At 41.8% G+C, this 23916-nt stretch overlaps 1 protein-coding gene across 1 annotated transcript in view; it reads left to right on the top strand.

Annotated features, from left to right (window-relative positions):
• Window positions 1-22358, top strand: part of CALCR (calcitonin receptor) — a 125675-nt gene extending 103317 nt beyond the window's left edge. The window contains exons 8-13 of the mRNA XM_008494146.2: window positions 2676-2829; window positions 8443-8503; window positions 8600-8666; window positions 11246-11464; window positions 16397-16438; window positions 22137-22358. Of these exons, the coding sequence (XP_008492368.1) occupies window positions 2676-2829; window positions 8443-8503; window positions 8600-8666; window positions 11246-11464; window positions 16397-16438; window positions 22137-22358 (765 nt within the window). The remainder of the gene's footprint in view (window positions 1-2675; window positions 2830-8442; window positions 8504-8599; window positions 8667-11245; window positions 11465-16396; window positions 16439-22136) is intronic.
• The last annotated feature ends 1558 nt before the right edge of the window (window positions 22359-23916 follow it).

The raw sequence follows: 23916 nt of genomic DNA, 5'->3' as shown, positions 1-23916 counted from the left end.
TCATCACCTCCAAGCTGAGGCTCTCGTGGCGCAGCTGGTTAAGACCCAGTACTACAATGCCGAAAGCCCCGGGTTCGAGACTCCACAGAGAGCCTCACCTTGGAGGCGATGAGCACTAGTAGCACAATAAAGGTAATACACTGCTTGAGAGTGAGCTAGTCTGTGGCTGTGAGTTTCACCTTTTGTTGGCCCCCTGGTCTTGCACATGCTCAATAGGGGGCCTGCCCTGATTGGGCACAGGTGGATTTGATACCAGCTCACACCCACTTCTCGGTAATCAGAGGCATCTGATTGTTTCGTTCCACTACATGCTCTGATTAGTCTTTCAATTCTGGATTTGAGTGCGCTACCTATTGCACAAGACACAAGTTGCTCTCTACAAGTTGCTCCTGAAAGGAGGTTGTAGGGAGGTGAGTCTGGCCTCTTCTCTCAAGTGAATAATGATAGGACCAGAGGAAATGGCCTGAAGCTGCACCAGGGGAGGTTTAGACTAGATATCAGGAAGAAATTCCTTACAGAGATAGTAGTTAGGTGCTGGAATGGGTTGCCCAGGGAGTTGGTGGAGTCACCTGGAGATATTTGAAAACCATGTAGATGTGAGGCACTTCAGGACATGCTCTAGTGAGCATGGTGATAGAGATATTTTGTTATATTTATTTTATTTATTTTATTTATTTGTTTGGGAGAAGGGATGTTGACAGTTGGACATGGTCCAACCGTGTCAATTCTGTGATTCTGTGAAGGACAGAGCTTCTGCCTCAAAGAATTTGCAACAAGACACACTGGATTTCAGCAGAAGACTGACATATCCTTACATTATTTTTTTTATCTCAAAGTTAACAATCATTTACTTATCCTGGAAGTGACAGAAGATTTGCTTCTGTATCACCTTGCAGTTTCTTCATAAAACATACTACTTATACAGTTTTCCCAGCTGTTGTTGGTTATATTTGGTGTGGTTAATCTGCACCATGTGTGAATCCAGTTCTCATCAGTAACAGGTTCTTTTGTGTATGTTCTCTGATGTGAGAAAACCACTGCTTTTATTGTAGTAAAATACATCCATCACATCTCTTAGCCACAGGCAAAACATGCTGCATTTGCCAATTCATCCAAAGTACAAACTTATATTTGCTGTGGTTTGATTAACACAAATTTAACGTAATTAATCTCCATGTATTGTTTGGCTTAAGCTCTTTATGATGTTTCAGATTCATTCTCACATTAATGCGATATGGATCAAAATAGTAATCATACCCACCCCTCATAGTTTGCCAACTGTACTTACTCTTTTAACTTACTGCACAGATAGTTACTAGATTCCTCAAGAGTCATGAGCTGTCTGCATGGCCATTACTCTGAAACATAGGTGTATGATTTGATTTTTAAAGCCACAAGCATTAGTTCACATGGAGGGTACAGGAAAGAAAGAAATGTTGAGGAAATGAAGTAAATGATGTCTATGTATTTAATTCTCTGACAGAGTGTTTTCTGTGTGTGTGTTTGCTTGAGCTACAGATAAACATTCCAACAAAGAGTTAGTTCAAATAGAAGGTGTGTTCACTCAGTTTCTGCTCAGAGTCCCAGTGAGCAGTGCAAAGAGCTGGGAAAGAGAGGCAAAGATACTCCCTAGTCATCTCTATTTTAGTTTGGCAATAGGAAATGGTGAAAGCATCAAGCTAAAATGATGGGTTTGAGGACATGCAATGGATTGTGTTGCAGAACTCACTATCTTCAAGGTAATCCTGTCTGAATCCTATATCCTAAGATATCAATAAACCTATATTTTCATAAGCAGCAAGATGCATGGTAACTATTGAAACAGAACTAAATGCACATGTTCAGGCAATTACTTTGGGAATTTGGCAGAAAGTGGTGCACTGCATGGCAAGTTTTTCTGGTTCAGAGGGGCAGGATAAGTCCCCCAGATGGATGCAGAATATGCAGTCCTCCACCTGCTGAACTGCCAAAATATCCTTAAAGAGTAAATCCTAATTTAATTAGGATTACTTAGTAATTACTTAGTAATCCTAAGTAAATCAGAAAGACAACACTTTCACCCCAGGTACTAAGCTTAGAAAACTACAGCAGAAGTTAAACTTCACTGTCTCTGTTCAGCATTACGTAAAGCTGTCTTTAAGTGAAGCTTAAAGGTAAAGCCTCAGTACCCTACTAAAAAAAACTCCATTGCCAACAGCACATGCCCTTTCCAAAGAAGTGAGTTCAGAGCTGGGTGCAGTTTAAGGATGAAGGCCTTTGGGCTAGAAGGAAGAGCTGATCAAATCTTTGAAAAGTTTGATCAAAAGCAAGAAAAATCACTTTAAATGGAGCTCTAAGTTACTCTAATCTTCATAGACTTTCTTGTACATCTAAAGCAAGTTGCTTATTTCAGATCTAAAGAGCACCAGATTTTGAAGGGGATTTTTTGCTACACAGTACACTCTGGAGTGTGGTTACCATATATTTTTTTCTATTTTGTGAGGGCACTTTGTTCTGTTCATCTCATTTATAAAAGTTTAAAATCCCTGTCACTGATAGGTATTGAACAAACCCAGGAAGAGCTGGGGATTTTTGATCCACTTTGCTTTCCTATAGCCTAGAAGTAACATTTGTCTTTTTCTGCTTAAATGAAAAATGATGGAAAAATGTGTGACATTATCTCATTTGCCTAACAGGTAAGCTGTAAAGTGCTGCAATTCTTTCACCAGTACATGCTGGGCTGCAACTACTTCTGGATGCTCTGTGAAGGCATTTATCTTCATACACTGATTGTGGTCGCAGTGTTTGCTGAGGAGCAGCGTTTGCACTGGTATTACCTCTTGGGATGGGGTATGTATGTCATAATTTGTAGCAAGTTGTCAAATTCTTTCAGATTTTGAAGCATTATAGCTCTTATACACCTGAATTATTGCAATTATACCACTAGATCATAGCTTAATATTGAGTTCGTGGTTTGAGTGTGTTTATATTAATGGGCTAGAGACTTAAAAAACCCAGCAGGAGTTAGTATCTATTATTTGTTGCATCTTGGGATTTTCTGAAAGCAGTGCTTAAGTTTTGTTAAACAAAGCTTTTGGAGAGAAATAGATTTCTCTCCAAGTACATCTCTCATGTGAACAAAACTTGTTTATTTTTGTCACTTCATATGCAAAATTTTAATCCATGACAGTACCTATAAAAGTACATTTACTCTGGAATTGAATGAAAAGAAGGAATATCAGTATTTGTGTCTCTCAAGATGATAAAACACAGCACCTAGAAAGAAAAATCAGAATTTGTCTGGAACTGAATCCAGTATCAGACATACTATGGCAGATATTGTTTTAAAGGAGAAGACAATTTTACCTACACAAGAGTAGATAACTGCTCTGCTCTCAGGGCTGAGATAACACAACCAATACGTCACAGTGGAGCACAGTCTTTCACATTTAAATCACAATTTTAAATCCTATCCACATCAGTGTCATCAGAAAATCATTATCAAGACCTTTTTCCCAGTTGGGAACCATGAATTTGCCTTCATTCCAGTTTCTGGTGAGCCACTCCCAGTATCTTGAAGTCACTGGTGCAGTAAATGATGGACTTTTATCTGCACTTAGACACTTGCATTCATCACCTGGAATCTCAGTCTGAGGCAAATAGAATTTACTCTATATTAGGAGTAGATGCTCTTTGGAGATGTTATATTTGTTCAACATTATTTTGTTTTCAGCAGGTAAATAAAAAATAGCCCTACTACTTACAGAGAAAAATTAGGAATTAATTAGATTTGAAAAAAATGACCTAATTCTTAACGTTCTGAAGAATTTTCAAACATCAACTTCAACCACTATCTAGGCATCCATTATAAGGTCCTAAATAGGCAGCTAGTTCCAAGTGGAAAGTTGTTCTTCCCCTATTTGGATTTTCATTTAAGAGCCTGCTAACTTATTTCCTGTTATAGTACAAGAGTTAGTGCTCATTGGATACCTATATTAGATCATTAGATGCCTAGAAAACTAGCATGATTTTCTAGTTTATATAGGTTGTGGTACCAGGTAATGGCTTCCAGACATGTAAAAACTCTTTTTTTTTCTTTTTTTTATGAGAATCCCTTCCTGTACTCATTTTTCTTCTGAGAGTAGCATCTTCTCAGAGCTTTCCTGAGAAGACAGGGACTTCTCGTGATATTCTCTTGGAATAAAAAGTACGTAGAAGGTCAGCTTTCTTAAATGAAGATAACCTTCCTGAAGAGTCCTAATATGAAGGTTTCTGGACTCTCTGTGTAACCAAATAGCTGAGCCCTCTTGGAGCAAGCAACTGTGCTATCACAAAGTTTTCATAATTCAGAATATCTGGATATGGAGATTCTGATAGGGCTTTGCCTTTGAAACGGTAGCCTTATGTGAAGAGTGATTTAAAATATTTCCTTGCCATTTTCATGTCTTGGAGCATAAGTCTTCCCAAAATATTGTCATCCCATATCCAATTCTGAGGGAGGAAAATGGTCATAAACTTTTTTTTTTTTAGATGACATTCAATTTAGGCAGTGCATTGTAATGCAACTGGGACAGCTTGCCTGCAGTGAAAGCTTATGAGGGCTATGATATTGCCAAGAAGAGCACTAGCATCGTTGTGGGTAATTCAGTGAAGTTATCTGATGAGATCCTCATCAGTGTCTGCAGTACTGTCCAAAAATTAATAGAATGGTTGTAACAGGGTAATGATATCTTGAGAAGGAAAGGGTTAATAAAAGTGCACACAGATCTTTAATTATGAAGTCCACAGCCTTTTTAATGAAACCAGATGAATATTAAAAAAAAAAAAAAGTTATCATTAATATGGGAGAAATTATTAATAAGAAAATGATCAAATTAGGACTGTCTGGCAACCCCACCCCACCCATCTACCCCCAAATAAGTTTGAATAAATCAGCATAATTCCAGTGCTTCCAGAAGCAGTAGTCACACAGCCTAAACTTTAAACATCCAGCTATGTTAATCAGTGGAGAGAGAGAGACATTTTTCCAAAGGGCAATGCAAAGCAGCCAGAGCAGGTTGTGTTCTTGAATTATAGTTCAAAAGATCAAAGTAAATGTATAACGCAAGATGAATATAGTCATTATTCATTGTTATAACTAATCCCTATGCAAGAAGATGCAGATTATTTTATTTGGAAAAACCACTAATGATGTAAAATAGCTTTATAGGAAAAATAAAAATCTGAGCAAATACAAAATACTTCTGTAAAAGGTTTAAGATAATTGAATGGAATCTGACATGGACAGATATATTTCCAGGCTGTTGCCTTTATATGACCCCTACTCTGGGAACTGCTGCTGCCAATGTGGTTTTTCATTTGTTGTTGTTTCACTGGGCCAGGAAATTACCCTTATGCAGAGCAAGAAAACAGTATCAAATATGTGCATCCTGCTGCAGTCCACTCTGACTGCTCCAGGCAGCTCCATCCACAGAAAAGTGAAAAAGGAATTGTTTATTTGGACGCTGCTGAAACACTGCCTTCCAAATACAACTGGAAATACCATTAAGCATAATTTCCAGTTTGTGCCATAATAGACCTGGCATGACCTAAAGGGATATGTCTGACCTTTTCCTGAGATGGCTGGCGTGAGACTTCTGTGTTGCCGGATGCTCACCACGTGTAGGTGGGATCATCCCTGGAGTGATGGGTGTTGTGGCACCAAAACACAACACACCTTGATGCTCCACTCCTCATTGACTCCACGCTTCCCTTTTGGCCCTTTCCAAGGGAAGAGCAACTTCCAGCCAACCTGCACCTGGAACTTTGGGCTGCAGTCATGAGCTTCTTATCCTCTAATGAAAACTTTCCATGGCATTCTTCAGATTTGCTTGTCAGTTTGTTGAGACAAACATTCTAGGCTAATGCATTTAGCAGAAGTAGAAGGTCCCTTCGCATAATGTGGGTTGGTGAAAAAACTAGAATAGGCTTAATGTAGTAATAATGATGATGATGATGGTGATCCACACACAAATATGCAAATACGGGACCTCAGTGGCCGTCTCCATGAGCCTTGGAGCGGCCACACCTGTCCTGCCGGGGGAGGCAGGAGAAGGTGATCTGTCACGTTGCACGATGTTCTTTTCCAGGGACAAAGCAGAGGGCAGGAGCAGAGGAAGCTGTGACAAGCGAGCGGAGCCCACCCGCGATAGCGAGACTTGGGGGGGGCCGTTTCGCACCCAGCGCCATGGGCAGCAGTGCTGTAATTGGTCCATTGGGGTCACATGACCGCTCCCCCCAGGTCACCGCCACAACCGCAAAGCCCGGGGGTCAGCACTGCAGGGGTAGGCAGCGGAGCAGGGTGAGGCAGCAGGACAGGGAGAGACAGCAGAACAGGGGGAGGCAGCAGAGCAGGGACAGACAGCGGGGCAGGGAGAGGCAGCAGGGCAGGGGGAGACAGCAGGGCAGGGGGGGGCAGCGGGACAGGGTGAGGCAGCGGGACAGGGAAAGGCAGCAGGGCAGGGGGAGGCAGCAGGGCCCGGGGGGCAGCAGGGCAGGGAGAGGCAGCAGGACACGGGGGGCAGCAGGGCCAGAGGGGAGGCAGCAGGGCAGGGAGAGGCAGCAGGACACGGGGGGCAGCAGGGCAGGGGGGCAGCAGGGCAGGAGGGGGCAGCAGGGCAGTGGGAGGCAGCGGGGCAGGGGAAGACAGCGGGGCAGGGTGAGGCAGCGGGGCAGGGTGAGGCAGCAGAACAGGAGGAGAGAGCAGAGTTCGGGGACAGCAGGGCTCGGGGACGCAGCAGGGCAAGGGGAGGCAGCAGGGCAGGGGGGGGCAGCGGGACAGGGAAAGGCAGCAGGGCAGGGAGAGGCAGCAGGACACGGGGGGGCAGCAGGGCCAGAGGGGAGGCAGCAGGGCAGGGGGATGCAGCAGTTCGCGGGGGGGCAGCAGGGCAGGGAGAGGCAGCAGGGCAGGAGGGGGCAGCAGGGCAGGAGGGGGCAGCAGGGCAGGGGGAGGCAGCGGGGCAGGGGAAGACAGCGGGGCAGGGGAAGACAGCGGGGCAGGGGAAGACAGCGGAGCAGGGGAAGACAGCGGAGCAGGGAGAGGCAACGGGGCAGGGTGAGGCAACGGGACACGGGGGGGCAGCAGGGCAGGGAGGGGCATCAGGACACGGGGGGGCATCAGGGCAGGGAGGGGCATCAGGGCAGGGGAGGCATCAGGGTAGGGGAGGCATCAGGGCAGGGGAGGCAGCTGCGCAGGGGAGGCAGTAGGGCCCGGGGGGCAGCAGGGCAGGGGAGGCAGCAGTACAGAGAGACGTAGCAGGACACGGGGGGGCAGCAGGGCCAGAGGGGAGGCAGCAGGGCAGGGAGACGCAGCAGGGCCCGGGGGGCAGCAGGGCAGGGAAGCCATAAGGGCAGGGGGAGACAGCGGGGCTGGGGGAGAGGTAGCAGCGCAGGGGAGGCAGCAGGACAGGGGGGGTCAGCGAGGCAGGGTGAGGCAGCGGGGCAGGGGAGACAGGGGGGCAGGGAGAGGCAGCAGGGCAGGGGGACGCAGCAGGGCAGGGGGATGCAGCAGTGCCTGGGGGGCAGCAGGGGCTGGGGGGAGGCAGCAGGGTAGGGAAGCCATAAGGGCAGGGGGAGACGGCGGGGCTGGGGGAGGCAGCAGTCCGCAGGGGGGCAGCAGGGCGAGGGGGGCAGCAGGGCAGGGGGAGGCAGCGGGCAGGGGGAGGCAGAAGGGCAGGGGGACGCAGCAGGAGGTGTTATCCTGGGCATCTCAAAATAGGACAGGACCCTTAAAAATGGCATTTCGGTCGTTTTTTTTTTTAATAAGACTTGCCCAGACTTCATCGATTTCCAAGTCAAAAGGAGGATTTTCTCAAGCTGCCAATCCCATAAACTCATCCTGGCATTGGAAGCTCCTTTCTTTCTGTTCCGAGGTTTTTTTGTTGCTATCACGTACTTCATCACCCGAAATGAAATGGCTCCAAATATTTTCTCTCACTTCAGGCTCCCAAAGAGCAACTCCTCACTCTGCTGTTTATTGCTCCATAGTCTGGCAGGAGCGTTACTGTGCCTCTTTCCTGCTCCAGTGATTTCCATGGTTTTAACCAGTGTCCCTGCTTTTCCAAGGGAATACTCCCCTGAGAGCTGACTGATCCCTGCCTCCTTCTCATGCTGCCTGCTCAGACCCTTCCCTGCACAGGTCACAGCAGCAGAGGGGATCTGGCAGGAGCCATGTGGTGACCCTGGAGAGCATGGCCTGTGGGCTTTGCTGCTCCTGCGGGCCTGCCTTGAACCTCATTGCCTGTTGCATCTCACAAGGGAGGTAATGCTAAGCCCCCTGAGTGAAATGGGATTGCAGTTCTTTCTTGAAAGGTGTGATTTCACATACGTGTGTTTTATGGGCACAAGACATTATTAGTATGTGTGACAGATGAAACTGAAGCTAAAAAAAATACCAAGACTGAGATATGAATTTAATCATTTCAGGGTTCCCTTTAGTGCCAGCATCTATTCATGCTGTTGCAAGAGCCAAATACTTCAATGACAAGTGAGTAGCATGGCTGCTTTTTGAACTTACCATTATTTAATTGTATTACATCTTACATGAGGTAATAATAAATGTAATGGTGTGTTTCTCCTCCAGCTGCTGGATGAGTGTTGACACACACTTGCTTTATATTGTTCATGGACCTGTAATGGCAGCTTTATTGGTAAGAATTTTATTTGCTCTCAACAGTTTAATATTTTTTTTAGAAATGCTGCTAACCTGTACAGAATAGAAGTTCCTGTAATTTAGAAGTATTTTGGTCAAAACTCAGCAGTAGCTAGAGATTTTCTCTTCAGGTTCTCTCTACTTTTCAAAAACAAGGCCTGTAAAGGGACATTCCAGTAAAGAATGTCCTGGTTTGGGCCAGGATAAAGGCCCAAACCAGGACAAAGAATCAGATTTTGGGGCACACAGAGTCACTAACTGCTTGTGAAAATCAGAGTGGCCACTCTCTGCCAGCATAACTTATTTGTGATTGAATTGCTGCATTTGCATGGCACTGATGTGGCATTTAGCTATGTCTTAGCTGGTGTGAGCTGGTCCTTCAGCACAGGTTTTACTGGTTACAGAACTGATATGGCCCAAAGATTGGGAGGTACCCTAGCCCAGGGAAGGGACTGTTCTGGGCTGTTGGTGTAAGAGAACAACATTCAAAGTGCAGCTTAGAAATGTGCCTACATATATCGTGTTATATGCCAGTGGTGCCATTCAGCATGGTAATGCTGACCTTCCTGAAAGGTACAGAAAGGGTTTTATTAAGACCAAGCACCAGGCTCATCTAAATGTATCACCCAAGATGCACTTTCAGCTTTTGTGCTGCTTCTTTCTTGCTTGTAAACATCTGCACAGATGTACCTGCAGCAATTACATGAAGATCAAACAGTAGGGCAGTGCATACTGGGGACACTTTTGAAAGAAGAAACACATTGTCTGATAGCTGAAAAACCTTAAAATCTTTCTGTCCTTTCTTGAGAAGTATTCTTGCACATAAGCAATGTGAAAAATCCCATTCGTCCCTGCCACAGAGGTAGTTTGCTTTCCTATAGAATCCATATCCATTGTGAGTTTACAGGTTCACCCTTGAGTGCTTCTGCTGTTGTAATGCCAACTATCTTCTAGGAGAGGCCTTTCAACCTTTATTTTTATCACCATGCTCTGAGTCTGTACATCATGGCCACAGAGGAAAAAGGAGGGACCCTTGTTTTGGAAAGAAGCAATCTGTAACTGTTTTCAAAAGAAGGCACTGTGATTTCTGGCTTGTGCTAATGCCGTTTTCAGTCTTCTTTTTCTTGTCAAGGTGTCAGAGTCTGTACAATTTCCTGCATTATTTGCTACAAAAATCTTACAGAGACAGTCTGACTCAGAAGAGCTGAAGATTTTTACCTTTGTAAAGTCTTTTTTTTTTTTTTCTAGTTTTTACAGTTAGTTCCAGAAATTCTAGAAGTGAAGATTAAGTGAGTGAAGTCAGAGGAGGATGGAGGTCAAGGTTTTGATTAAATACTGAATAGGATCTCAGAAGTAATTTTTTATTCCTTATTTCCAGTAGAGCACAAATGCAAAACAGTTGAAAGGTCTTCCAGTAGTTAAGAAGTGATGAAATGCTTTACTAAAGCTTACTGAATCATGCTTTATCATTCTGAAAGATTCAACTGAAATTTCTTTTATATCTGTGGAATTTGGGCTATTTAAATATTCATGTAAGTTATGCAGCTTACATACTGATTTTAAAAAAGTCATCTGAAAAAAAGCCAATGATGTTCAGAAGCATAGGTGCCTGATATCATTGTAACTGAGTGAGGAGTGATCTGGGTACACTGGAAGAGAGAGAAGGCCTGTGATACCTTGGATGTCCTTAGGGTACCCTCTGGACTCATCAGTCTGGATCTGCCCTTCCTTTTCCTTTGTCACTTCTCAGCACACCCCACCAGGAGCTCTCTGGGAAGGAGGATCGAGGGCACGTGTTTGTATGACTGTCCCACATAGCTACAATCAGATTTCCAGAAATGACTGAGATGCCGAGCTACTCAAGCTCTAGGAGTAATAGAGCAGTATCAGTACGTTGAGGCACAGCAGGAGCAAAACTCTCAAATGTTTGGTGTTCTGCCCTGAGCCAGGACATGTTCATTTTTAGCAGTGGGTAGTGCACCATGGGGTCCATGCAGTCTGGTGGAGTCAAGGAGTACCCTGGGTATTTCTCAGAAGCAGTTTTTCCTCCCTGCTCATACACAAGCCTGAAGCATTGGCCTATGTAAAATGGATCATCTTAATCAGAGAAATCATGTGCCCCCATAGGTCCTAGGTTTTATCTCACCTAGCTGCAGACATCTTTTGAAACAAGACAGCTAGGTGATCTTCAGATTCAGAAGAGATACATGGTTACTTCTAGGGGTCAATTCATCCCTTGCATTTAAACTTCAGACATGAAGATTAGATTAATTATTCCCTTGACGTCCTAAATTTGCCCACATTAGTGTCAAAACATCCACTGCGTCCTAGAATTGATCCCTGCCTGCTTGAAACATGCATGCAGGCTTCCTTAAGGAAGCGTGTCCAGTGGCTTAACATTTCTTATATGAAGACATTCTAAGTACTTTCCAAGGCCTGATTTCCAAGCAGTTGCTCATTATAAGCTAGGATAAAGCTAGGAAGTTACATGTCTCTGCCATTTATGTGGTCTGTATTTTTATTTTGAGCACCTATTTAACTTGAATGCTTTCACCTCAAATGGCTTTGCTTTTGCAGGTCAATTTTTTCTTTCTGCTTAACATTGTTCGAGTTTTGGTGACAAAGCTAAGAGATACCCACCGTGCTGAGTCCAACATGTACATGAAAGCTGTCAGAGCCACTTTAATCCTGGTGCCCTTACTAGGAATCCAGTTTGTTATTATTCCCTGGAGACCAGAAAACCGACTTGCTGGAGAAATATATGATTACATCATGCATATATTAATGCATTACCAGGTATGCTATATTGTAGCAACTTTAATTTTTAATTTAGCCTAATACATTGTTGCCAGGTGTTACCCTGAAACCAAGCATGACTGTGGTTTTCCAGTTCTTTTCCAACCACTTTCATTTTGTTGGATAACCTATCTTTGCAAAAGTAGCACCACTGCATTAAGAAAAATGCCAAGATAGAAGAAACAATAAAAAATGTAGCAAAAATTCTCAGCTGGCCCTATTTCTAAACTAAGGAGGAAAAACTGAAATTACAGGGGGTTCTTATCTTCAAAGCATTCTGTTGAAGCGCTCAAATGTTCTGAAACTGATACTGTGAGGTTAATATTAAAACTAGCTGTGTATGCAAACTTTTGTACAGAGGGAATGCCATTGCACAGAATAAAAGACTGAGATGATGAGGCTTTACTGGGAAGCACAGTTTTGGTTTTTTTTTAGACAGATTGAATTAAAATATAGACTGAAATTTTGATCTCATAAATGCCTTGAATATATGGCATCATTCAGTAAGCCTGTTTTTTAAGTTATTTTAAGTGCTTGCTTGTCTGGTTTACTGACTATAATATACCCAGTCCTCTAATTGACTAGGAAAGGCAGACTTCCAATGCATTTGTGAGTAGCAGTCAACAGGGTGAGTACAGTGACCCACTTCTTGTTTCCTTTCATAGAGAAACTAAGTGCATAAATTACTTTAATGTAATGTAGGAAAACAGCTTAAAAAATATCAGTGGTGCTTTGTTCCTTAAATGAAGTAATAAATAATGCTACCAAGATCTATGCATCCTGTCATCTTAGATTATATTTTCTGCTTATTGCCCTTGTCCCTTCAAAACTGTGGCTGTGCATGCTACTGCGTGCATAGACTAACCAAAAGTATGGATCTATTTTTGTACTGTATGCTATCTTATATTACAGTTCTGCTTAAAAGAAATGAAAGTCTACTTCTACTGTTACCTGTGTTGTCATTCCTCCAGTCTTAAGGGCTATAATGGAGTATCTCAAAATACGCTTTCTGGTAACAGGTTACTTACAGTTTTAGCAAGTATGGATAAAATAGAGTGTTACAATAATAATCTTACTCTGAAAACAACTTCCAAGTCCCATGCAGTTTTGACAGTTACAAAAAAATTGTTAATTATATTAATTAACAATTAATATAACATTTTATATAAACATACTAACAAGCCTATTTATGAACATTATGCAATAGACAGAAAAGCAAGATTAAAAGGGAACCAATTAAAAAAAAAAAGAACAAAGTCTCATGAAACTTTGTATCAATTGATGGAATTAGATGAGGAAGGGGTTGAAGTAAGCCAAGTTTCATCTCCAGTGGGTTCCTCCTGTCCCAGGAATAGGAGTCTCTCCATGGCTTGTTGACTTGTTGACCCCCAGTTGCCCCCTGCCAACACATTCTGTCCTGCTTCAGCAGCGGGGGTGATTCTGGAGACACTATCTTGGGCACAGGGTGAGGCCTGCCCATGCATGTGCTCATTTTCTTCTAGGACTGATTATGCAATTAGCAGGTACTGTATTTTCTTATGTAACAGCTATATTTCCCTGCTGGCTGTTGCACTCATGAGTTTCAGGGCAGTCTGCCTCCCCAGAAACTAAGAGCAGTCTATGAGTTTCTGCATCCTGAGGCATGTCAGTCATATAGAAGCAGGCATCTTGGGTTCAATTATATTTTTTTTGCTGGAAAAGATAATAGAGTCTCCATTTCTGCACTGGTTAAATGATTAATTTTTAATGCCTTCTCTAGAACAGAGACAGTTTTTCAATGGCACATCACTGTTTTAAGTGAACACAGTGGTTTGATATATCAGCTACATCCTTCGTGTACACAGAAATGGTGCAAACAAATGCTGCATTCTGTTGTAAATATCAGAGGACTGATGATGACGAATGAGAGAGAATTTGTTCCCACAATAAACCATGTAATGGTCTCAGAGAATGATTTTCCAGTTGATAAACAAGTCAAGGTGTTACAAGCTTAGGTTTCCTCTGTTGGAGTCACTTACAAATAGCAGAAGCCAGTCTGCTTCAAACGACCCTGATCTTTTTGCAGTACTCTCATCAATGCTCACTGTTTTAAGTACAAGTGTTTGGGTTTTTTTAAATTATGAGCAACTATGAGCAACTCACGAGCACTGTACATCCACCTCCCCTGCATTAGCTTGTGTCTGTTTCATGACATTGATTAGATGCTGCCTTGATCTGTAGAGTGGATGGGCAAATGATCAAAAAAAAAAGATGACTGGATTTTGTGCTGCAAATATGAATGCATGTAGTTTTCCAGCCCAGCCACCCAGCCTCCCATGGATCCTGTAAGAGATTGGTATCTGCCCTCACCATCACCAGTGTCATCTCTTCTGTCTCCAGACTGGACTGAAATGAAGACTGCAACAGCCAAAAAAACAAAAAAGAGATATTTCAGCCCTTGAGTGGCATAACTTATGCACTGCGTGGGATGCTGTAGGTGTATTGCTGAACACACAGATAATTTATTATACAGCTCATAAATGCAAATGTTTGTACTCCAGAACAACCAGTGAGTTGCAGGTTTTCTGACTTTCAGAAGCCTGTTGGAAGATGCTGAAAGCACGTGAAAGATTCAGTCTTTCTTAAGGTTTAAAATCTGCAGGGTTTTTTATATCTGAAGATAACAATAGTACTCTGAACTGTAGGCAAAACTTTGTGTATAAAATGGAAGAAATAGAAATAATATCAATAGAAATCTAGATGGCGGAATGCAGAGAGGCATTGCTGGTGGGAGAAGAGCAATGAGACTCAAGAAAATAATTTCTTCATCCAGAAGATGTACAACATCCATGGTCTCAAGACAACAGAATCACAGAATCATGGAATAATTTGGGTTAGAAGTGATCTCTAAAGGTCATCTAGTTCAACCTCTCTGCAGTAAGCAGGGACATTCCTCAAATACATCAGGTTGCTGAAAGCCTTGACAAGCCTCCCCTTGAATATCACCAGGGATGAGGCCTCAACTACCTGCCTGGGAAACCTGTTCCATTTTTCCACTGCTTTCATGGTAAAGAACTTTTTCCTAACAAGGAGACAGATCTGGTCTTTGCTTATTCCAGACCAGAAAAGCAACTGAAGGGATATGAGGCATCATCACATCTTCCTCTTGAGCTTTTCTGTCAGATGTTGTCTGGATAAAACATTATTTAAGGGAACTACACCCTCCAACAAAAGAAAGTAGAGCAATTGCAGGATGTAGCAGAGGAATTCAAATAAGGGAACTGAAAAGGACAATGGCTTCACTTCAATAGTACAGGTTCAAGTTTCTGCCTCTAAGTGAACTGCAGTTCTCAATTTACCCCCATACACTCTCACTGAAGAAGAAAGTCAGAAAATCTTCTACATTTCTTTCACTCATCCTGGCTTTTGTATTTGACATGCCTCACAAGGGTCGTCCATCAAGCATCTCTCCTCCCAGAGAAGATCCAGTTCTGTCTCATTTGCCATAGCTGCTGACTGCAGTTAATAAAAACACACTTGGGAAAAACAGTGAGACCCCTTCTGTAACCATGTACCATGCAGTTCAACAGCAGATGTTTTGCAAGACTCTGCAAGTTAATGTAGCACGTGCGGCACAGGAGAATAAACAATATAGGGTACAAGGAAGTGACGTGTTTTCTCCCCTGGCATAAATTTTTTATTTTAGAATCTGAGGTCTGACAAAGTCCTGCCTTAGAGGCATAAGGCCTTTGTTGACTTTGTGGTGTTTCTCAGGCCAGAGCTTATGCACCAGCTATTTGGCACTGCATATTGTATACTGGGATTTGAGTTTCTGAGAATACTCACTGGTTTTCCAAAACATGAAAAGAAACTTTTTCTCACTGTGTCTACCCTTCCTCCTCCTCCTACATGCTTTTCTATGTTCCTATTTGAAGTCATATCAAATTACACATTGCACATTAGAGAAAATTTATTGCAGTAAAGTAATTGCCAAAATTCCAGTGGTCAGCATCTTTTCAAACAAGCCTGTGTATTCCTAATACATAAGGATTTTTTTAAACATTTGTTTCTTACTGTACATTTGTGGACCAAAATACACACTCAAGAGTCCAAGACATTTTGCAGTGTTAGCTACAATTTAACTGGTAATCTGTTGAATTGGGGTTTATGAAAAAGATACAGCTACACATCTCTTCAAAGCAATCCCTTGGAATACAAGCTACTGAATTGCCTTTTCCCTAACAGTTTCACAAACTGCCATACTTTCAATTTATAAGTAATAAATAAGTAAAGTAATTAAGCAATTTTAAATGAAGGCATTTGGCTCTCAGTGGTGCTGTATAATGCTATTTTAATAAGAGCAAATGTTTTAGAACATGGATGAGTCACTAAATGACTCTAAATGGCAGATCCTGTGTGTGTAGGTCTTTTTTCTTTTTTCTGACCTCTTTGCATATCCTCTCCATCCATCATGGTGCCCCAAGTACAGGTTCACTTAATCCTGACATACCACTCACTTCAAAGCCTTCCTGGGGCAGCTGAATTCTCCTTGGATGATACTTTTAACTGGGTAGCTGCCCTGAGGACACAATTCCTCTACCAGCTCTTCAGAACAGTCAGCAGCAGTGTGATTGTCCACTGTAAGGAAAATATCTGCAGCTACCTTATATACCAGTTAGTTTTCCTTCTCTAGGCCTCTTGTACAAAAATGACTTTGATATTCTATAAATGCTATTAGTGTAGAAGAAAATGGTAAAACATGTTGAAAAGACAAAAATCAATGTAATAATGTAACTGTGAAAGGGGCAGGGGGGAGTTAGGTGAAGTGTCTGTGATGCAGAGGAAATGGACTAATGTTTTTGTCTTGTATCCACTGCATCCAAATTCCCAAACATCACCAAAATAAATATATATATTATGATCGCTAAACTCTTTTCTTTTTCTTTCTCTTAGGGTTTACTTGTAGCAACTATATTCTGCTTCTTCAATGGTGAGGTAAGCATGTGAAACACTGCGAATGAACAGGACTTGAAAAATAGTTACTGCATTGTTCATTAAGACAGAAATGGACCTTATTGCACTACAGACTCTGTAACCACACAAAGTCACTTCTTACTGCCTAAGTACAAACAGCAGTGTACATTTCTGAAAGCTCCATCTAGAGTGTCCTGAATACCTCTGACCAGGTGATGCAGGAGTGTTACCACAACAAAGCAGAGGGCACCAAATGAGGTACAGGCACAGGACTCTCCCCTCTGCCATCCACAATGTTGAGACAGAGGTCTAAATAAAAGAGGAAAATGCTCTACTTCCCTTCCTGCCCTAGAAAAGTGGGAAGGACCGCAATGCCCCAGAGGAAGCAGTGGAGATCTTGCAGGAGTCTGTCCTGAAGAGCCATGTTCTGTGTTCAGCTCTGGAGTTGTGGCAGATGACATCCCCAGTGGCACTGTCAGGGCAGAAGAGCCTGCAGGGATGTGGTTGCTTTCAGTCTTTTGAGGATTAATGAGGGCCTTTACTGTTTTTCACACAGTAATCAAGGAAAAAAAAACCAAAACAACAAAACCCAAAAAAACAAACAAAAACCCAAAATAAAACAAAACCAAACAAAACCAAGCAAATAAACAAAAAACCCAACAAAACCTGGAGGCAAAGACGTCTGCTGTTCTTTAGATCAATATTTTATATATCTGCAGCTGGTTTTAGGTGTACTTCACTGCATTTAAAAAAAAATGGAAAAAAAAATGGTTAAAATTATGTTGAGAACCATTGAAATTCCTTCAGTAAGCCATTTTCCAAATCTGGTTAACTGAAAAATTCATTTTCAACACATCAAGAGCATTTAACTGTAGAGATAAAAAACACCACATATCTTAGAAAAGCTAGAAGGTCTTTTAAAAAGGTAATTTTTAATCCGGAGCAGAGGAATTAGATACAGAGCAAGCTTTTGTCATTATAAAATTTTGTCAGTATGTCATTATAAAAGAGATATTCACTCTCCTATTTATCCCTGTATATTATTAGAAAGTAGCAACTTCCCAGTAATGATTTGACCACTTTGATGTTTTGGTGGCAACTTGAAGCAATTTATTTTATTGCCTCCAAACAATGTGTTACCCCAAAATCCTGTCCTTGAACATTGCCTTTTTCACTCTCTTTAGCATCACCTTACAATTTTTCAGATTAGAGTTTGGAAAAAAAATTTTCTTCATGTTTTATAGGTTTAGTAAAAAACTTGATTACTCCATAATTCTCCAACTCTAATGAGAGCATATGAATTTGTGCCTAGAGTAAAAGCTGTAGCTATGCTACAAATCAGCAACAAGAAAATGCATTGAAAACAGGAGGTATCTTAAAGTCTGTTTGTTTATTAGGTATGTTTCATCAGATAGCTCTGATTCCAAAGTCCTTTTGGCAATGCCACAATGTCAGAAAAGCATATCCACCTTTACAGCTCCAGGAATACAATTTTCAAAGTATTCAGTAATGAATATATCTGGAGCACCTGTTTGCCAACATCATGGCAGACCATATGAATCATTTAATTCAAAATTTGGTTGCAGGATATGAATGAGTTTAGCAGTCATAAAAGCTAACCTCTAGTTTGCAAGGTAGGAAACCAAAAGCCACGTTCTGGGAATGAAAATCAGTCTAAAAAAATCCATACAGCTCTTCCTTGTGCATTAAGTATTGTATTACATTAAATTTAATTCAGAATAAATGTACTTGGATTAAGAAAATGCATGATATCATACATGACATCCAGACTTCCAGCCTCAGAGACTCATTGCACTTTGTGGCCTTCTTACTGAGATGCTGTTAGGAAGAAGCAGTAGCAGCCTCTGATTCCTTACATGGATTGAAGATCCACAGTCTGGATCCAAATCCTTGGTAACAGAAATGGTCACCAAACTCCTAGTCACCTCCAAAAGACTTTTTGACAAATCTGGCGGCCCATGGTAAGAAGACCTCTTTCCTTGTGAAAAGCACTTCTGATAATTAAATACTCAGCAAGCCATCACTAAGGGGAAATGTCTATAAAAGATGATGCCCAAAAGGAAATGTGGCTTCTAGTTTTGGACTTTATTGCTCCTACAAGTAATCACATGGGTGGCTTAACCACCTCTGGGTAGCTCCAGACTGCATGTAGCATTAATGACATCTTGATGGAGTGGCTGATCAGAAACATTAATCTGTGTCACGCAGTAAGAACAAACAGCCATGGGGATTCAGGTTTCCCAGACATATTGAGAGTGATTTTTGTTGGTGCTTGGCTACTTTTCGCCATTACACCCATTTTCAAAATTGTAACTTTTTCAGGCTTGCAGATTGTCTAACATAGTCAGTGGCAGGGATGCTGAGAAATGGTCTCATTATATTCTTACAGGAAATTTATTTAATGGACAATAAGGAAATTGGGTTTTAGAATTTCCCATTAACTTGGGCAGAGAGTCAAAGATGCAAACTAGAGACAGTTTGGTGCTATTTGCATCAGCGTGTTACCAATACATATCAAGTAAGTTTACATACTACAGTAACTGTGCTGTGGCCTGTGCCAGAAGGGAGGATGAAAAGCTTATGACCCCTTTCCTCCAAATCCCATTTGTTCCTGCAGTTACAGAAGGCACAGATATACAAGGCACAGAACCTACAGAGGAACAGCAACAGAGTAATGCCAAGGTGGCATTAGGTCCTTCCAAAGGGAGTGCAGGTCTGAATTTGGCTGCCCAAGAGAAGTAAGCTGAGATCATTTCCTCCCATCTTGCTGTGTGCAGTATGACTTAAACCAAAGGCACAGTTTGGTCTTCAGTCATGGTGAGAGTGTCCTGGCCCAGCGTTAAACCATGACAAGGAGATTGTTTCCAAGCTGCTCTATCTATGGGCTGACATAGAGCTAAAAATTCAATGTGGGGTAAAGAGATTATATTACAGTACCACAGGAGCCTGGGTACTCTGGGATTTACTTTTTCCTACTGGGATATTAAACTTCAAGGCTGAAACACATGAAGTTTAGCCAGGGCAAACAATAATAAACTCAGAACTATCTGACAGTTATTTGTATTGCTTTCATTGTCTACTACCTCACCAACCTCACTTTAATACCATTAGTCAATCTATAGAAGGAAATGTAAAAATAGTAATAGGAAGCTGCACCAATTCATGTGGAAGAACACAAACACAATGGATTTGTTCTGGATTTTTAAAATGACAGATCTTCTTGAGCATTTTCTTATACAATGTGTCCAGCAGCATTGTAGTTTTCCTGTCCAAAACCAGCAGTGTTTTGCAGATGATACAAGGTCTCTACAAGAGTCTGCTCACCAGACCATATTTCCAGGCCTGAGATTCCTTCTAGACTGCAAGACTGGCCGACAAAATGGAAAGTCTGCTTGGAAAAATACCCCAGCCACATATCTTGTGTGCCAAAGAGGCATGAATGGCTAATAGAGAACAGAAAAGCCTTTTAAGTCCTGAAGAGCAGAGCAAATAATCTCAGCCTCTTAATTTTTTTACTTTCTTGTTTCTGCTACCACAGTGGAAAGCATGACAGGAATCCCCTTGCCCCTCCTCATCCCCAGGAGCTTTGGTAGTTCATGCACTACAGCTGTGCACGTGGTTTTCAGTAATGCTGCTTACATTTAAAATCCACACCTGAACAAACATTTTAGTTGGCACTGAATTATGATCATCTGAGGTCCTTGGAATCCCAGCAGATATATAGATGAACATGTTGTTTTACTCCAGTGAAATAGTTTGCACTATCCATTACCAGCTTGAATCTCAGCAGGAGCTCATCACCTTCACAGCTGCTCTTCTCCCCATGCAAGAGACCTTGGGGCCTGTACAGGGAGCAGGGGAAGGAGGGGATAGAAAGGCAAAAGGAAAGCTGTAAGAGCATGTTCTTGCCACCTTCACCAAAGATTCAGAAGTTGATCTGAATGGACAAACTGCTGTGAAATCAAACACAATGCTTCAGGACAGAGGTGATGGCCAGAGGTGCACAATGTGGCCAGAGCCACTAATGACTGCAGTGGCAGCACTGGAGAGGTGAGCACTGTGGACAGGCAGAGCTGCTGTGCACACCCAGGATTTCTGCATTATCCTTATTGTATCTGATCTGTAGGTTACAGGAGCCACTGCCCCAGCCTGGTATTAGGGAGAGCCACTGACTTAATCCTTCTGAAGGTTTCTTCTTCCAGTCTCTCCCCACAGTTTCTAGGTTGATGAAGCTAAAGTAGTCTGAAGGAGCACTGTAACATCAAAAGGCAATTTTAAAGTGACTAAAATCTTTATAGGGTTTACCTCACTTGAAGTATTTCCTTATCATGCTACAACTGTGTTATTCTTCCACATAGTAATTCTTTCTCAGTAACAAATTTTGAAGAATCAGGTGTGATATAAAGCATCCCTGCATGCAGCCATTTCACTGTAGATCTCAATATTGGCATAGTAAGGTTTGCTTACAGCCCCAGTAATTAAAGTATGGTTGTAACCATATACCTTTTCCATGCTTGTTATCTAATTTACCTGCAATCAGCCATTTTTTCTCTTTTCTGTATGTATTAGAAAGTGAAAGGGAATACATTTCTTCAGGTGAAAAGAACTCTTAATGGCTTTGCTAAAAAAAATAGCAGAAAAAGAACTACTATTGGAAACTGGGCATGGATATGATTTTCAGTTAGCTTCAAAGGACCAGTCCAGAAAAGGATTGTTTACTCAAGAAAGAAAGTAGTCATACCAAAGTCAGTGCAACTGCTTGCATGAGCCAGGATTTATAGCATCAATCCTCATACCTTGGCTTGTGTCTTGGATTAAAAATAAAAAGCCAAAGCAACTGAAATACCCATTCTTGGCATGCTGTGTAATCCTTCTGTGCACTCAGCAAGCATCTCAGATTCATAGCAATTCCTTATGAATCCTTGTCCTTATGTGATATAAGAGAATTTTCTTGCTGGCAGCTGTGGGTGGTGAGTAGATAACATTTTACTGTATACACATTCACAGTTACTAGAGTCTGGATATTTGGAAATATTAAAGTAATTTAAATTCATCTACATGAGTCAAAGGTACTGTTCTGCACAGAGCCTAGAGAGTGACTTCAGCCAACTCCTGGAGCAAAAGGGACACACAATGTCCACCTCAGCAGGAGCACTGAAACTCTGGCACACTGCTATCAGCACGATGCCTCCCCTGTGCCTGCCTTCTTCTGAAAGGGGGGTCAATTACAGCAGGTTCTTATGGCAAACTGCTCCTATTCTCACATTTTGCTGGTTGGAACCACTTACTTGGACGAACAGAGCCAGGACTTCCCCCATTCCCTGCTCATGTCTCAATGCTTCCTTTAGGAAGGAGCTAACAAGTACCTACATGCCTGAATGTGCAGCTGGGGAAGGGCTTCCTAAATTCTGGCAGGACTCAATAGCCTAGGTCATATCCTAGCATCATATATAACATCACTCTTAATGTGAATGTTGAATCAAATATTTTTTTCCTAGTTGAATGACAAAAGGTTGAAAATCTCTGCCATGCTGAGGGCTATGACCAAATGTTTGGTTTTTGGGTTTGGTTTGGGGTTTTTTTGCTAGCAGAGAACTTGTTTTTAAATTCCTTTCCTTTCCTGCAGCAAATTAAACAAGATGCTACAATTACAAGAGTTTAGATTATGCCCCATCCTAACCCCATTTTTCTTCAACAGGTACAAGGAGCTTTGAAGAGGCAATGGACACAGTATAAGACCCAGTGGGGCCAAAGGCGCCGTGAGCACTGTTCCACACGATCTACCTCCTACACTGCAACATCAATCACAGAGGTCCCTGTTTACCTGTACCATCATGATTCCAACAATGAACAGTTAAATGGAAGATACACAGAGGACTCTGAACTTGTTGCATTAAAATCTGGAGAGACGTCTGCCTAGCTCAGCACCAGCCATTAAAAACATCATTTCACACTCTGCTTGTGAACAAAGTAGGAGGAAGGGTAGGACTGTGGAAATCCACGCCACTGAGAGGGGAACTGAAAGGATACACAGTATTCAAACCACATCAGACTCTGAGAGTGATGGCGTAGAGGGAAACTGACACAGACCTGGGAATGGTGTTTCTGCCTGTGCTTTGCAGCAGAGTGAACATGGACCTGCCCACCAGTCTATGTTATTTCCACATCTCCTGATACCAGCCATATGAAGTGACCATCTGACAGTAGTAGCAGTTCCAGGTAGCCCATGGCAAACAGGAGAGAAAAGAACAGTCTGTGGCAATTGGAAGTTTTCAGCAATTTTTGCTTTCATTACTTTTGTTTAACACTAAATTTTGAACTATCAACTTTCACAAGATGTAACTGGCTTCGAGATCTGTACTTTTCCCCTTTTAATGAGCTTGATGACTTCGTAAAAATTTTGCACATTGCGAGACAAATCAAACAGATGAACGGAAAAAGAGCTACCCTGAAGTATTCAAATCTTGATGATCTCCAAAGGATAAACAAAAACATTACCATCCCCAAAGAATACCCCAAAATATTTCCATCCCACTAGTAAGTGCATAAAACAAGTGAAAATAAAATAGCCATTGCATTATGAGATCACAACACCCTCAGAGAAAGAGAGTGGCTCTTTAGGCTGCATCACATAGTTACTGAAAGCATCTCAAAATAGGTTTTGTTTAACCATACTGCTAGTTCAAAAATATCTATCAGAAGAATTGTTACCTCATTACCCAGAAACTCATCATTAAGCCACAGTTCTTTCATTCTGAGTAAACTGTGAAATTTGTCTGGAAATTATGATTTTCATTAATTACCATTCTGAGATGAAAGCTAGATGAATGCTTATGATCACGTCAGTAAAGGATACCAGGTAAGAAATGAGAAACTCATGCATAAGTAGCAACTATTCTTAGAATATGGTTACTGCTCCTAGTCCCTAACTGTTGATGTTGATAATTTCATATGTGAGTCTGTCATCAGGAAAATATGATGAATGTACAGTTTTGTAAGTAATAAGTACTTTTAATCACCCATTAAAGGTATCATTAGAGTCTCTCTGTTATTACCAAGGCAGAAATCAGGTCAGGGAGAAACTGATTTGTGGTTAGAAGTTACTGTACTGCCACTGCAAAAGTTGCAAATAACAAAAGTAACAAAATAGGTGAATTTCCACATGAAGCTAATTGCAAAGGATCTGCAAGCAGTGAGGTCAATGCCAAGGCTTTGTAAGGCTGCTACTTCTATGGGTGTTTATGCATAAAATGTCTGATTAATGTCATTCCTTCTTGCATCTCTCTTAAAAACTCTCCTATGTATTTTCCACACCTTTAGTTTTGGCAGAGATACACATGGGATATTTCAAATGCTAAAAACTTTAAGATACTCATCACAATCTTTAACACTAAAGAAAGCTGAAAATTATCAGTCCCAGATGCTAGTACACTTGCATCTGATGCTTCCACCCAAAGCAGGAAGACATGGTGAGAAGA

The sequence above is a fragment of the Calypte anna genome, chromosome 2 (genome assembly GCF_003957555.1).
Source record: "Calypte anna isolate BGI_N300 chromosome 2, bCalAnn1_v1.p, whole genome shotgun sequence".
NCBI lineage: Eukaryota > Metazoa > Chordata > Aves > Apodiformes > Trochilidae > Calypte > Calypte anna.
The sequence above is the reverse complement of the archived record's forward strand: the minus strand, read 5'-3'. Positions and strand labels throughout refer to the sequence as shown.